The sequence below is a fragment of the Salvelinus sp. IW2-2015 genome, linkage group LG6.1, assembly GCF_002910315.2.
Source record: "Salvelinus sp. IW2-2015 linkage group LG6.1, ASM291031v2, whole genome shotgun sequence".
In the NCBI taxonomy this organism is placed as follows: domain Eukaryota; kingdom Metazoa; phylum Chordata; class Actinopteri; order Salmoniformes; family Salmonidae; genus Salvelinus; species Salvelinus sp. IW2-2015.
This window is the reverse complement of record NC_036845.1, coordinates 29195992-29211779: the sequence shown is the minus strand read 5'-3', so window position 1 is coordinate 29211779 and position 15788 is coordinate 29195992. Positions and strand designations below refer to the sequence as shown.

At 44.1% G+C, this 15788-nt stretch overlaps 1 protein-coding gene across 2 annotated transcripts; it reads right to left on the bottom strand.

Annotated features, from left to right (window-relative positions):
- Positions 1 to 741: 741 nt before the first annotated feature.
- On the bottom strand, positions 742 to 9991 carry tmco6 (transmembrane and coiled-coil domains 6). 2 transcript variants are annotated; one of them, XM_023989597.2, is made up of 13 exons: positions 9789 to 9991; positions 9264 to 9376; positions 9008 to 9123; positions 6631 to 6817; positions 6419 to 6523; positions 6240 to 6331; positions 5984 to 6100; positions 5591 to 5705; positions 5194 to 5374; positions 2301 to 2401; positions 1913 to 2080; positions 1565 to 1690; positions 742 to 960 (listed from the first exon to the last, which is right to left on the bottom strand). In XM_023989597.2, exons 1-13 carry the CDS (start codon positions 9877 to 9879, stop codon positions 937 to 939), a joined length of 1536 nt encoding a protein of 511 aa, XP_023845365.1. In that variant the 5' UTR covers positions 9880 to 9991; the 3' UTR covers positions 742 to 936. The 2 variants fall into 2 exon arrangements, with proteins under 2 accessions (XP_023845365.1, XP_023845366.1); XM_023989598.2 differs by lacking the exon at positions 5984 to 6100.
- Between the last annotated feature and the right edge of the window lie 5797 nt (positions 9992 to 15788).

Here is a 15788-nt window from a genome sequence, read left to right as displayed (position 1 = left end):
TGCCAGGGCTCTCAAAAACAGAGCACTGACTACCAGGCCATTAGCGACTGGCTGTTAGGAAGTTTGGCAGGCTATTAATGACCATCAGCGGCATCAGAGCGCAGTTTTGGAGAAGACTAGTTACCATGACTCAGCGGTGATGTGGAATTTGACTGCGGTCATGACTCGCGACTGCCGGTGTGGCGATAATACGTCGCCATAACAGCCCGACCCTGGTTGTTGTTGCCCTTTAAGTCAGCCAATCTGGATGAAGCTTGCCAATGTAAACAGACGGAGGAGATTGCGGGCGTCCAGGACAGGCGTTGATTGGCAGCGGTCTAAGGAGCCAGGCTGTACCCCTGCTCCACCTCTGCCARCCCTGTACAGGGCGAGTGTCAACTAAGGGACGATCCCCTACCGTACCAGGTGCCATGGAGGTGTAGGATAGGGATGGCGGAGAAAGGTACAGTCCGACACTATCAGTACGTCTCACTACTTCAAACAGCCTCTACCTGCCGGCCTCCCTGGCTCTTAAGACACACAACACAGACAAAAGTAAATGTTATCAGAAGTAATCAACAGTTATCAACCTAATGATTGATGYGAACAGGTGTGTATGTTTACTGTTGCTAACCTTGTTCACCGGACACTTCCTCGCTATGCGCAATTAGCTTGGGGACGAGGTTACTGAGTCACTCACACGCACACATGCACACMTGCTGTAGTAATCGAACGAACACAAGAGGCTCCAAAGACATCACATTCTGTTGCTATAATTTGGCATTTTATTATCGCAGTGTAAAAAATAACATCCTATTGATATCCAGCACATATTTACATTTGAGCATCTTCACATAATTTAATAAAAACTTGAAATGTACTAGTAGGTTTTCTGAGTAGACCTGTTTAAAACATTTGGAAGTCTTGGTTTTGAGGCACTGCCGTTCTGTAGGCTCCTCACGGGGATGCAGAGGTATCCACCTTTAACAACAAAACAAAGCATTAATAAATGTCTGTACCCTAAAAACACATACACYGAGTATACAAATCATTAAGGACACCTGCTCTTTTTCATGACATAGAATGACCAGGAGAAAGTTATGATCCCTTATTTATGTCAGTTGTTAAATCCACTTTAATCAGTGTTGATGAAGGGGATATTTTAAGCCTGGAGACAATTGAGACATGGATTGTGCATGTGTGCCTTTCAGAGGGTGAATGGGCAAGACAAAAGAAAAGACTTAAGTGCCTTTGAACGGGGTATGGTAGCATGTACCAGGCGCACCGGTTTGTGTCAAGAACTGCAAGAACTGGGTTTTTCATGCTCAAGTTTCCCCATGTGTCTCAAGAATGGTCCACCACCCAAAGGACGTTCAGCCAACCTGACACAACTGTGGGAACCATTGTAGTCAACATGTGCCAGCAACACCTTGTAGAGTCTATGCCCTGACGAATTGAGGTTGTTCTGAGGGCAAGGGGGGGGCGCAATTTACATTTTAGGAAGCTGTCCTTAATGTTTTCTACATTCAGTGTATATTTATACCCAGGTACACACTCCCGGCCTGTGTTAGGGCAGAGTCCTCACCGTGCAGTGTGGGGGCAGGTGATGTTCCAGCAGGTGTGTTGCTCTGAGGCGGATCGTCTCCTGGTTGCTATACTGGATGGCTTCCAGCACGGGGAGCCCACTCTGCCTCACAAACTCCTCTGCAAGCTGAGAAGAAGCACCGCTTCATCAATGTCATCGTCTAGCTGCCTGTGCTAGATTGTTTCTGCCAGATATGACATTTATGATATGACTTTCTCCATACATTAGACAGCAGATAAACAACGCAAGACTGCACATTAAACAGTGTTTATGGCCAACAACAAACTATGACATCTGCATGGCAGGCCGCCATCTTTAGTTTGGCGGGGTGTTGGGAGCCTTCCCTACCTGTGGGTCACTGGCCATCAGCTGGCCCAGCACCTCCAGACTAAAGGTCACCACCTCAGGGTCGGCCATCTTGAGTGTGGCACAGAGAGCAGGCAGCAGGCCAGCTTGGGCCAGGTGGAGACAGTACTCTCTCCCCTGATGGGCAATGTTACCCAGAACCCTTAGCACCTGGTGGGGTGGGGGGGGTGAGGAGGGAGAAAGATTTTGATTCAATCTAAATGTCACATCCTTTCCCAGACCCGAGTGAAACTGCTGATGTCTATTGGTTGAACGGGCCAAATAATACTGTTAAAAATGTGTTTTAACAGTAAGTCGTAAGTCACCTTCCAGGGAAGTGGTGGCTTGACAACAATGTTACTACTATGAACAGAAGCATCAGTGCACTGACCATGATGTTAATGCCATGGGAGAAGGGCAGGAGCTGGATCAGAGCAGGAACCAGATTCAGATAGAACAGGGCAGAACAGAACATACTGGAGTCTGCAGCAGCTGATGGGGGGAACGGGGAGGAACGAGAGGAAAGAGATTCATGACCGGTTATCAGCTGAACAAGTATTCAGACCCTACATAAKTATTCAGACCCTTGACTATGAGACTCGAAATTGAGCTCAGGTGCATAATTTTGCCATTCATCATCCTTGAGATGTTTCTACAACTTGATTGGAGTCCACCTGTGGTAAATACAACTGATTGGGCATGATTTRGAAAGGCAAACACCTGTCAATATAAAAGGTCCCACAGTTGATAGTGCACGTCAGAGCTATGTACAGTGGGGCAAAAAAGTATTTAGTCAGCCACCAATTGTGCAAGTTCTCCCACTTAAAAAGATGAGAGAGGCCTGTAATTCATCATAGGTACACTTCAACTATGACAGACAACTATGACAGACAAAATGAGAAGAAAAAAAATCCAGAAAATCACATTGTAGGATTTTCAATGAATTTATTTGCAAATTATGGTGGAAAATAAGTATTTGGTCACCTACAAACAAGCAAGATTTCTGGCTCTCACAGACCTGTAACTTGTTCTTTAAGAGGCTCCTCTGTCCCCCACTCGTTACCTGTATTAATGGCACCTGTTTGAACTTGTTATCAGTATAAAAGACACCTGTCCACAACCTCAAACAGTCACACTCCAAACTCATATGGCCCAAGACCAAAGAGCTGTCAAAGGACACCAGAAACAAAATTGTAGACCTGCCAAGGCTGGGAAGACTGAATCTGCAACAGGTAAGCAGCTTGGTTTGAAGAAATCAACTGTGGGAGCAATTATTAGAAATGGAAGACATACAAGACCACTGATAATCTCCCTCGATCTGGGGCTCCACGCAAGATCTCACCGCGTGGGGTCAAAATGATCACAAGAACGGTGAGCAAAAATCCCAGAACCACACGGGGGGGACCTACTGAAGGACCTGCAGAGAGCTGGGACCAAAGTAACAAAGCCTACCATCAGTAACACACTATGCCGCCAGGGACTCAAATCCTGCAGTCCAGACGTGCCAGCTAGCCAGTACATGCCAGGCCCGTCTGAAGTTTGCTAGAGAGCATTTGGATGATCCAGAAGAAGATTGGGAGAATGTCATATGGTCAGATGAAACCAAAATATAACTTTTTGGTAAAAACTCAACTCGTCGTGTTTGGAGGACAAAGAATGCTGAGTTGCATCCAAAGAACACCATACCTACTGTGAAGCATGGGGGTGGAAACATCATGCTTTGGGGGTATGCAGGACAGAGCTGATCCGTGTAAAGGAAAGAATGAATGGGGCCATGTATCGTGAGATTTTGAGTGAAAACCTCCTTCCATCAGCAAGGACATTGAAGATGAAAGTGGCTGGGTCTTTCAGCATGACAATGATCCAAACACACCGCCCGGGCAACGAAGGAGTGGCTTCGTAAGAAGCATTTCAAGTCCTGGAGTGGCCTAGCCAGTCCCAGATCTCAACCCCATAGAAAATCTTTGGAGGGAGTTGAAAGTCCGTGTTGCCCAGCAACAGCCCCAAAACTCACTGCTCTAGAGGAGATCTGCATGGAGGAATGGGCCAAAATACCAGCAACAGTGTGTGGAAAACCTTGTGAAGACTTACAGAAAATGTTTGACCTCTGTCATTGCCAACAAGGGTATATAACAAAGTATTGAGATAAACTTTTGTTATTGACCAAATACTTATTTTCCACCATAATTTGCAAATAAATTCATAAAAAATCCTACAATGTGATTTTCTGGAATCTTTTTTCTCCTTTTGTCTGTCWTRGTTGAAGTGTACCTATGATGAAAATTACAGGCCTCTCTCAACTTTTTAAGTGGGAGAACTTGCACAATTGGTGGCTGACTAAATACTTTTTTGCCCCACTGTATGTATATGTAAATGTGAATGTACCCCATAAATGTGATTTCAGTTTATTTATTTATTTTGTACATGTGTGTAGATTAATGAGGTGGAAAAAACTATTTAATCAACTTTAGAATAAGACTAACGTAAAAATAAAAAATAAACGTCAAGGGGTCTGAATAGAATCACCCGAATACAAATGTACCTAGATGTAGTAGGCTAATGTTAACTAGCTGTCTAATTGTTGCCCATAAAATGAAGTTAGGCTAGCGAGCAAGCATTTTAGCCAGGTAGCCTAAGACAACAACTACTGTACGACAATATCATAGACTGTTTCAGCAACACGAGAGGAAGATAGCATTGGCGTTTCTCTAMAAGTAGGGTGAGTCAACATGTTTTTTCTACTTACGCAGACAGAGAAACCAGTGCCATGGACCGCCACATGACATTTATCTTAYGTTGATTGGACTAAAATGTTTGTGAAATCTTTTGGGAATTTATTCTGCCACTGTGTCGTCTTATTGTCTCAGCCTTAGGCCTATACATCACAATGTCAAGGCATATGAACTGCTTATAGAGCAAATAATGCAATTATCACAACACATTGGTTGTAATATGGCTTTATTTTTTTGTATTTTTTTCTGGCTTGCATCCCCAGTGATTTTACCCACACACCGCTACTGYCCGGACTACGTGACCAGTTACAGTAATGCTGTAACTTTCCCTGGCCATAAATGTGTCCCGTCAAAGGACTTACTTAAATCATGTTTGAATGAGTTGACATTTATGATATGTATATAACACAAGCATTCAATATGGCCGAGCTCCAGAGTGTGAAGGAAGTGATGTAATACCGCTGCTGAAAATATGATCACTTTATATGACAAGCAGTTATCWATACAGATTTATAACACAAAACAGATGTATGAGTCAATTCCCTCTCTCACCTGTGAGGTTGTTGAGGACCCAGACGCTCTCTYTGGCCAGGGCTGGGTGGGTCTGGAGGAAGGCCTGAGGAAAAGCACACAGAGCAGCCAGGAGACGGCTATCGTTTAGCTGGGGCTGCAGGGCCCCCAGGGGCCCAGATAACAGCAGGTTCCCCACACAGCGCAGCAGGGGCCAGATCAACTGGAGAGGAGGGAGGGCGGGGATGTAGATTATGACAGGAGCCTAGGTTATCTACATTGCTATTCATCTCATCAAATTGCTTCCTTGCATTCTGGTACAGTTGGTGTCTATCAGCCACACAGTTACAACACATGTACTTGCATTGTTACAACACATGTACTTGCATTGTTTGGAGGAGTAACTTCGAAAAAGAGTTTGGATTCAGCAACTACTCACCAGCTCCATTCCCTCCTCTATACTTCCTTTAGCAACAACACCACCAAGTGTCACCAAGAGGGAAGTGCAACGTAGAAGAGTACCTTGAGCCACCAGTGCCCCATTGTCCACGTTGCTTTAGACAAGAGAGCAAAAAACAGACAAAAGAATCACACAGTGCCACCACATTGTATCCAGTATAACAGTACCATATCCTTGGCAACCACAAACAGACACAGTAGCTGGTCCTCCTGGGTGACACCCAGGTTAAGGTGATATAGTGTGCATCCCAAATTCCCTACAAAGTGCACTACTTTTGACCAGGACCATAGGGCTCTGGTCAAAAGTAGTGCACTATATAGGGAATAGGGTKGCATTTGGGATGAACCCTGATTCTAAGGTGAAGTGTCTGACCTGCAGGCCAGGTAGTGCAGGCACCAGGAACACTCAATGACTGGTCCCAGGCCAAACTGAGAGTCAAGGGTCAACACTGAGAGGAGGTGAGGGATCAAACCAGACGCCAAGACTGCCCTACAGACAAACAGACAGGAGAGCATAGCCCTGACTACAAAGGGATCCCTCAACCGCGTCTCCGAATGGTGTCTGATGAAGTTTCCATAGTACAGTATAATATTCTCTCTGTTTAGCTACAACCATGATGTTAATTTACGGGATGATTCTCCCTGTGACGTAGTTCGCTGAGATGAGCTGGGAGAGGGTGAACCCCACTGCTTCAACCACTGCCAGGTTAGTCCTGTGGATCTACACACACAAACAGATTAGAGGGTGTTATAAAGGAGACAATGRCAGGTTGGTCGATTGACAGACAGTAAGGGGTTTGTAGCTGACCTGGATGCAGTTGTTCAAAGCAGGTATGATGCCCTGAGCTAGAAGCATATCTCTCACATTCTCACTGTCTGGACACATGTTACCCAGGGTGTAGAGACACAGCTCCTGTAAAGAAACACATACAAAAGGGAGGAAAAACATATAGTGTAATACTTCACTAGGCTGTTTGATAAGGCTGTTGTAAGGTACTGTGTATGAGCTGTGGGACTGACAGTGAACTTGGGGCTCTGTCCAGAGAGGAAGGTGATCAGGTAGGGTGTGGCCTGTCGGAGCCTCAACGAGTCCACCTCGCTGTGGGGGGAGTGGGACAGCTCGTGGAGACAGCGGGCAGCCTCCAGACGACACTGAGGGTTGGGGCCACAGAGGTTAGTCACCAGGATCGCAATACTGTTCGGCTGCCTGAGCACAGATGGGAAGGACAGACAGAGAYGAGAAATTAAAGGCCCATACTGATATATACGTATATACAGTCCTTTGTAAAAAAATATATTGGATTCCTTCACTTTTTATTGTGTTACAAAGTGGGATTAAAATGATATATAATTGTCTTTTTTTTGTCAACAATCTACACAAAATACTCTGTAATGTCAAATTGGAAGAAAAAGTACACATTTTTTAAGATAAAAGAAAAAAAATTATAACTAAAATATAATTGCTGCAAAAGTATTCAGGCCCCTTGTTTAAGCAAGCCTAAATTGGTTCAGGGGTAGAATGTGGCTTAACAAATCACATAATAAGTTACATAGACTCAATTTGTGTGAAATATTAGTRGTTGACATGATTTTCGAATGACTAACCCTTCCTCTTTCCCATACATACAACATCTATAAGGTCCCTCAGTCAAGTATTGAATTTCAAGAACAGATTCAACTACAAAGACCAGAGAGTATTTGGAAAGCCTCATAAAGAAGGGCAGTGATCGGTAGAAATGACTTTGAAAAGTAATGTTTTTACTTTGTTTTTAAGTGGTTTGACACTTTATTCAGACTAATTCAATTAGATAGGGAGACAAGCAAATGCTAGAAACAGTGGGAAGGTTGAAAGCAGGGATTGATACCTGTTTTCAGTGTTACCACTACACCAAGGCTCTGCACAGAAAATAGTAATGGTTGATGGCAGCGGTTAACCAAATCATAGATTGCAGTCTCCTTGTCCATACTGTAGACTGCTTTCAAGGTAAGGACAGAAACATTTTGTAATTTGGGTGAACTCTCTCTTTAAAATAGGGCGGGAAGAAAATCCTGCTTGCTCTCCAGGAGGGTTGGCCACCCCTGATTTATGTTTCCCAAGTGCCGGGTGTTTGAACATGTTCTTCTTATAACACTTCATTTCTCAAAACATCGCCAAACCTTCAAGAAAATAAAATGAATATCAATATTCAGGTGGTTTATACCTACTACTTGAAGATCCTTGTCATCATCTTACTCTAGAGACAAAATATGACGCGTTTATGAGTTGCCTAGCATGTGCACAATACTAAAATGTCAAATTATTTAAGATTCCTGGAGCATTTAATATCCAATGCTTATTTGTATGACTTATTCAAAACTGTCCATGAATGGCTGCAAAGACACATAGCCTCATAATTCATTTTCAAAAGACAAAGGTAGGCATATGAGATTGAAAATGTGATTACACTGGCAAAATTGGGAAGAAGTGGATTAATAAACGAAGCGTGGGGAATAACAGTAGTGTTCTTTCTGTCAAGCACAGTAATTACCCTAAKAATCTCCCGAAGACAAGATGACAAATCTGCCCCTACACCCTAACAAAATGATGTTTCTATTTATTATCCCGCCTCTAGAATCAAACTTACACTTTTGGGTTCACAATCCGTTTGACAAAATTATTTTCATAGTTACAAATCAGGTCACCAAATTTCCCTGCTAAAACGTACTGTAGGTCTGTCTGCTGCCTTTTCGTTGTGACAGCCTAAATGCCCAATCACCAAACGAGGGGGACTAATGCAGGTGTGAATTAAATCGACTTTAGTACATGCTGTCAAAAGGCTGCATTCTGCAATAGGGACGGGAGCAAAAACAAGCTAATTTTGTTGACAACACTGTACATAAAACAGCGCTACTCTTTTTACAGTTTTATAAAAACTCAGCGGAGAACATTCTCTCTCTCTCCATTCAGCTCCCGTATATAACATATTCTATCAAGACTGCCCAAATGTGCCTAATTGGTTTATTAATAACTTTTCATGTTCAAAATTGTGCACTCTCCTCAAACAATAGCATGGTATTCTKCCACTGTAATAGCTACTGTAAATCGGACAGTACAGTTAGATTAACACGAATGTAAGCTTTCTGCCACTATCAGATATGTCTATGTCCTGGGAAATTTTCTTGTTACTTACAACCTTATGCTAATCGCATTAGCCTACATTAGCTCAGCCGTCCCAAGGGGGACCCACCAATCCTGTAGAGGTTTTAAAAATGTGACATTAGGGAGTATTTTGTGTAGATTGTTGACCCCAWAAAATGTTAAATACATTTAATTCCACTTTGTAACACAGTACAATGTGAAGAAATGTACACACAGAGAGACACAGAGAGAGAGAGACAGAGAACAAGACCTTCGTACTTGATAAGGATGAGGTGGGCTGARGGGCTGCGGAGGGCTTTCCTCAGCGCTCTTAGGTCAGCCTCTTTCTTCACCAAGTCCCTGCCGTGGCGAACCATCTTGAACAACTCTACCACCTAGATAGAGAAAGAAAACCAGAAAAGAACTTCTGTTATACTCAGTAGTACCCTTCAATTAACAGTTGAGGTGCTTCTCTGCTGGGTTGCTGACTAGAATCTTCATCTCTGACAGTGGTTGTTATACAAGGGCCCAATACCTGATCGCTGGCCAGTGTGTCCATGGTGCCATCCTCCTCCTCATCATCATCATCATCATTCAGCAGGAGTCTCTTGCTGACCAGCTGGCTGTCCTTCCGGGCCCGTCTCAACTCTACAGTGAGAGACCCAGAAAATCAACATAGAGCAATGACAACAGTAACTGCACAGTGTTTATGAGGCATATTGTACTGTAGTGTGGCATATGTAATGACTACAATGGAGCGGTTCGTTTGTCATGGGAAAACGTTAACACGCAGCCCGCGCACGTAACATCACTACTTGGAGGCCAGGAGATTCCACCACCATGCACGATTTGTACGGCTCCGGGTACTATGAATAAATATCAAATCAGTTTAAGGAGAACAAGTGTTTCTAAAGTGTTGTATTCATTTCACAATAAGATACAGCAATGTTATAGAGGGAATATGTTGACAGCGTAGCTTGTCAAGTCTAACCACAGCTGGCAAGGTAGCTAGCAAGCTAACGTTAGTTGGATAACGTTAGCCAACATTCAGCTAGCTCACCTTTTTCATGTRCTCGTCTCTTGAACTTGAACTCCTCCAAGTCGCTGCCCTGACGTCCAGCCTTGTGGCGGACTGCGTTCAACCTCCACATTTCATCTATCGACCAAGTTATCCGTTTAATTAGCTAAATAGCTACGTTAATAGGCCATATGAGCTAGCATTTGATATTTTCAGACAAGACTGTTGACATCATCTTCTTTGCCGGAAAATTGGATACATTAATGTTATTACACAATGTGAGTATTTCCACCTATCGGACAGGCGTGGCATGATCAAGCTTCAGGAAAGCTCCTTCTGTGAGTTTTATTGCGGTCTACACCAACAAAATTGTATTGCCGCCACCAACTGGACGATTTGAACCCCCCCCCCCCAAAAAAAACAACAACAAATAAATAACTAATAACTAATACGTAATAATGAAACTAACCCAATCCACCCTAATACAACATAGTACATTGCCAAAACAAACAAACTCCCACTTCTTCCTTCTTTGAGTTCTCCATATCGCCCTGTGTACACTAGCATAAGACGCCGCGCCGTGAAACACCGATGCAGAGAGGGCGTTAACYATTGGGCGGTGCTAACGTGGCGTGAGAGGCGGTGAAAAATACATTTTCCCCAACTTTATGCAAATCACCAGAGGCGACCAATCATATCGAGTGGTTCCTATGAAATATATATATCTTTTTTTTTTAGCATGCTAGCTAACATTAGCCAGATAGTTGGCTAGCTTTATGGGTGTTGTGACATGAGTATGAAATTGTAATTCTGGTTGTTTAATGTTTTAGGGACTCCTGAAACAACCAGCAAACCAGGCTGTTGTCTTACGAAACAGTTGATGTAAAGAATATAGCTAGCTGAAGCGTTTACTGCAAAGTGAATGTACAATTTTGTAAGCTTGCCTTGCTGATATTTGCCATGCAATGCAGATAGATGAAATAACATAGCTGGCTAACTATTTTCTTGCTTATTGTGCAGTGGAGGATAAAAATACCTGTATGCCTATGGATGTGTAGCTAGCTATTTAGCCGATCTGTGTATGGTCCCTAAAACATATGGTATACATATTAGTTCAGAACCTAGCTATAAATCTCAGCTATCATAGCCAGTTGTATCAACTTCAAAACAGTCTGAATGACATTAATGAAGCTTATGGATTGAGTAGAATATAATATAACTTTGTGCCAAGGATGCAAGTCGTATATACATGTAGTTATTACCATGCATGAGATCCCCACATTGTAGCCTGTACATTTAATATATTCACTGATCATGTACTCTACCATGGCAAATAAAGGTGCAGTTCAGGTATAATGTCTTTGAGATTATTTTTCAGTCATATCCAATACCAGGAGTATCAAATTCCAGTATTTGAATGATGCTGTGTCTGCATGTATGTATTACAATTATACACTTCAACAGTGTTTACACATTGTAACTACATTGTAACTATGCAATAGACTAGAAACATGATTTAACTAGTTAAAGGCTGATTTGTAATTCATATATATAGAAATAGAATTAAGAAAATAGTACACTACATTTCCTATGCATCATGTAAATACTCAAACCGGTTCATCTCAATATCTAATTTYCTTCATCTGCATTGATCTGATAAACACAGGATAGGCGTAGTATTTCACCAAATGAGAATGAATTTAAACCGGTGGAGAATTTGAAACRCTTTATTGAAAGAAGTTAATTATCCAAGTGTTATAAATACATGCATTATAAATATTATGATTCTAATACTATAAATACAAGTTCAATCTGTACTTCAATGCACATCTGTTGTGCATTATAAAAACAGAGGAAGAAAGAGGTGGTGGTGAGAGAGGTGTAAAAGACAGAAAGGGAAAGAGGTATGAACGTAGGAGCAGGGAAGGCAGCATATGATTAATGAATCACAGTGCTACCCTAATATTCTCTCAGTTCATCACAATTACGTAATAGTGTCTCTATTGGTGTCTTCGAACCAGCATTGGGCTCCCAGTCRGCCCGAAGGTTATCTTAAGAGCGGGTGAGGTGGCGATGACGGGACTGGGGTTGGCATCTTCTCTCACATCAAAACATACCTGCAGACGAGAGACAGATGGAGAGTGAGAGATTGCATGTTTAAGCCTTGTTTTATTTTTTTATTTTAACACTGTCAGTCATCATAATCATCAGGAGGTGAAATGCAAAATTGACCTTGGATCATTAACTCTGGGACTACTGCATCTCTATTTCAATGTAAAGCATTGCTTTAACAATACTTCCTGTTGACCTGACCAAGTGACCTCTTGTTGTGCCCTATACGTAGCCAGTTCAGATGCAGGAGGGGTTCACCGACACAGCTGATATAACTTAGAGGTGAAGGAGAAATTTATTGAGAAAACAAGGTAGTTAAAGAGGAATCTGTGTGTGTGGCCTCACCTGGARTCCACACTAAGTGGCTGCAGAGTACATTATGCTGAAAAACATGAACGTAGACATGCGGACAAACAATATAGCTTAGTTATAGAAATAATGAAGTGTTTTACTATTCTCCATGGTTGGCCCTCTTGCCTATTCTTTGAAGGTGGAAGGAGCCACAGTTATACACCTGAGTCTGCTTACTGCACAACACAATCCATCAATCAGATTGATACATGAGTGTGGAGGTGTGGGTTATAGGGGTCTAATTGTTCTGAAATGTTTTCAATATGGGTGACTTAAAATAGTCTTTTTGTTTTTGTATAGATGTCACCACCCTAACGGCACCCTCACACCTAAACTGCACCCTCACTGTGAAGTAGAATCAAAGGAGAGAAACTGGGAATTGAGTAACTGCAGTTGACATAGCTAAGTAAATGGAAGAATACTCTTATTGCAATGTGAATGGCTCTTAAAAGAGCCTTTGGTTGTGCATAGTGTAGTCTAGTGGTGTGCCAGGAACAGCACCCTCTTTGAAGAAGTAGGGAGGTGAAAATCTCCCGCACACAGATTGGCCTCTCTTGCTGCGTTGTTGGACCCCATCCTGAAACATCCTGCAGAGCACCAGACTTCTCCTCTGGCACCCCCGGTGACGGCAGATCCCCTCCTGGTCCTCGTGTCCATCCTCCATGAAGTTATGCAGACACAGGTAGCCTTCACATGCCTGAATTCCTCCAGGAGGCAAATGGAACCACACAAAAGTACCTGACCTATCCAGAATAGCGAACTCTCTCACTTCGAAAGTTTGGGGCTTGCTAACATTATTCTTTCACCTTCCTCTAGGCTGTTAGCTAGCTACCTACAAATGCATTTGGACTTGCATTTGGACTTTTACAGTGATATATACACCAAGATAGCTAGCTAATATCAATTTAGGTAGCTGATGATATTTAATTAACTTTGCCAGCTATCTATACAGGATGTAAAGTTGGCTAGATAGCTAGCTAGCCAACTAGCTAGCTCATTTAGCAGCTCATTTGAGTTAGTCGGCATTGTAGCTAGTTAGCTAATAATACATCTTTTTTTTCCTTTTTTTCCCGAAATGTATTTACTTACTTGAATAGGTTCTCCCAGCCAAGTGGACAGTTGGAAACAGAGCCGCAACGTTTGTTTGTCACCAGAGCGTTTTCGAGCATATTACTATTGAACTATTTACCCATTTAATAACCAGACCTTCATACAAACTTGCTATGCTGAATTCTTGACGCAAAATCGAACATGCTGCCATACTTTGCCAGCACGCCCACAAGCGAGTCACAATGGGCGGCCTAAGCGGCACACGGCAATTTACCGCTTGCGAGTGAACATAGCAATTACTTCTGAAGCACATCATTCCCAGCAAGCTGATGTTCAAGCTCCTCCAGCATCAGCCTGTCCTTCAGAGGAAGCACAATGTCCTCTGGCAAAACCATGTCCCCATGAGACCCATTGGTCAGTTGCATTAAGAGGTTCCTGTTTACTGTGGTATTGCAACTCTCTGACATCCTCTGACAATTTACTCAGGTGCTGAAGAATCAGCCAGTGGCAATCTTAACATATGGCAGTGGGCGAGTTATAAACTTTGGAAACCTATTCCTTTCGAATGACAAGATAAAAGCTCTATGAAAACAGTAAAAAAAAAAAAGAAAGATCAACATTGTTTAACATTCCACTTTATGTAATTATGGAGCCCCTCACACTACAACTAAGCAGCACACGTTGCAGTTACCTTCAGACTGACGAGCAGCAGGGCCCAGTGATGAGGAGGATTGTGCTGTTTGAACTGCGTTATGTTTGAAAAAGCGTTATGTTTCACTATATTGGATCACTCCAATATATTGGTATCACTCCACGGCGGGGGGATACATCCGAGGTGAGGATTTACAGATTTACTCCCGTGTACACCTGTGTCACGGCTGGGGTCCGCCCCTATATATAGACCACATGTCCGCGACATACGTTCTCTTTCATTTTCTCGGAGGACGTCCGTATGGTTTGAGGTACAAACTTTCTGAAGTTCGCTTGGTAAGTCACTGTTAAGCGTATTAGCTTGCGTGGAAATATACTCACTGGCTGTTTGCAGCTTGGAGCAGCTGGCCAGCTGGCCAGCCCCTCTTGAGTCCGCCACTTGCTGCGCTCGGTTGATCTGTATCTTCCGCCCGTGGTTTGTCGTGCTTGGGTTTYGTTAGCGTGGTCTCAAAGGGCAAAGTGGGAGAAGTGTGTGGAGTCCCCATGGGTGTTCGAAGGGTACCGACTCCAATTGCGGTGCTGGCCCCCATCCTTCAGGAGCCTTTATGTCACCACGGTGGCCGACCCACTGAGGAAAACCCTGCGGCTGGAGATCTCCTCACACCTGGAGACATCAGAACGGCTAGGTGGCTTCTACCGATTCTAGACCTCTGCAACCTCAATGGGTACTTGAAGGTACTGAGGTTCCATATGCTATCCCATGCCCGCGTGTTGCAGGCCGTGTCCAGGGACCAGTGATTTTTGACGCTGGACCTGAGGGATGCGTACTTCCATGTTCCTGTTCATCCAGCTCATTGGCAGTACCTCCGATTCGCTTTCGAAGGGCGGGCTTACAAATTCATGGTTCTTCCCTTCGGCCTCTCCTTGGCACCCCGCACTTTTACAAAGTGCATGGACGCTGTCCTGGCACATCACATCCCGAGGGTTGTTGATCCTCAATTACCTGGATGATTGGCTGACTTGTACCCTGACCAGGACGCAGGCCCACATCGGCGGGCTGGGCATTACTGTAAACGACTAGAGTCATTGTCTGATGCCCACCCAGATGGTGGCCTTCATTGGCATGGAACTTGACTCAATCCTCATGAGAGCACGTCTGCCCACCGAAAGGGTTCAGGTGATCTTATCTTGCCTCGACCACTTTCGTCAGGGGTGGGTGGTATCCGCCCTAACCTGCCAACTCCTGTTGGGCTTGCTGACGGCGGCCTCGTTGTTTCCCCTGGGCCTGCTCCATCTCCGGCCTCTTCAACTGTGGTTCAACTCCCACCGGCTGCACATGAAGCGCCACCGCCACTGCCAACTGCGGGTGACCACACAGTGCCTCAGGGCATTGATGAGGTGGCGCTGTCACTCCTTTCTCTCAGGTGGGGTGGAGATGCTGAGGATGTGCTGACGGGAGCTGGTCAGCACAGATGCCTCCCAGATCAGCTGGGGGGGTGTGACCAAGTGCAGGTCGGCCAGCGGCTGTTGGCTACCCCCTTGGAGCGGCAGGCAAAATACACTAGGGCTCCAAGCTATACTACTGGCTCTGTAGTCTTTCCTTCCACATCTGAAGGGAAGACATGTCCTGGTGAGAATGGACAGAACCACAGTGGAGGCTTACATCAACCATCATGGTGGACTGAGGTCCCACAGTCTCCATCTTATGGCACGGGAGCTATTTCTCTGGGCTCGGGGACGTCTAGCGTCTCTATGTACCTGGCATCCTGAATGTGGCAGCGAATATGCTCTCGAGGGAGAGCCCGCCACCTTGGGACTGGAGCCTACATTCCCAAGGTGGTGCAGCACCTGATGGGACAAGTTCGGGAGGGCGCAGGT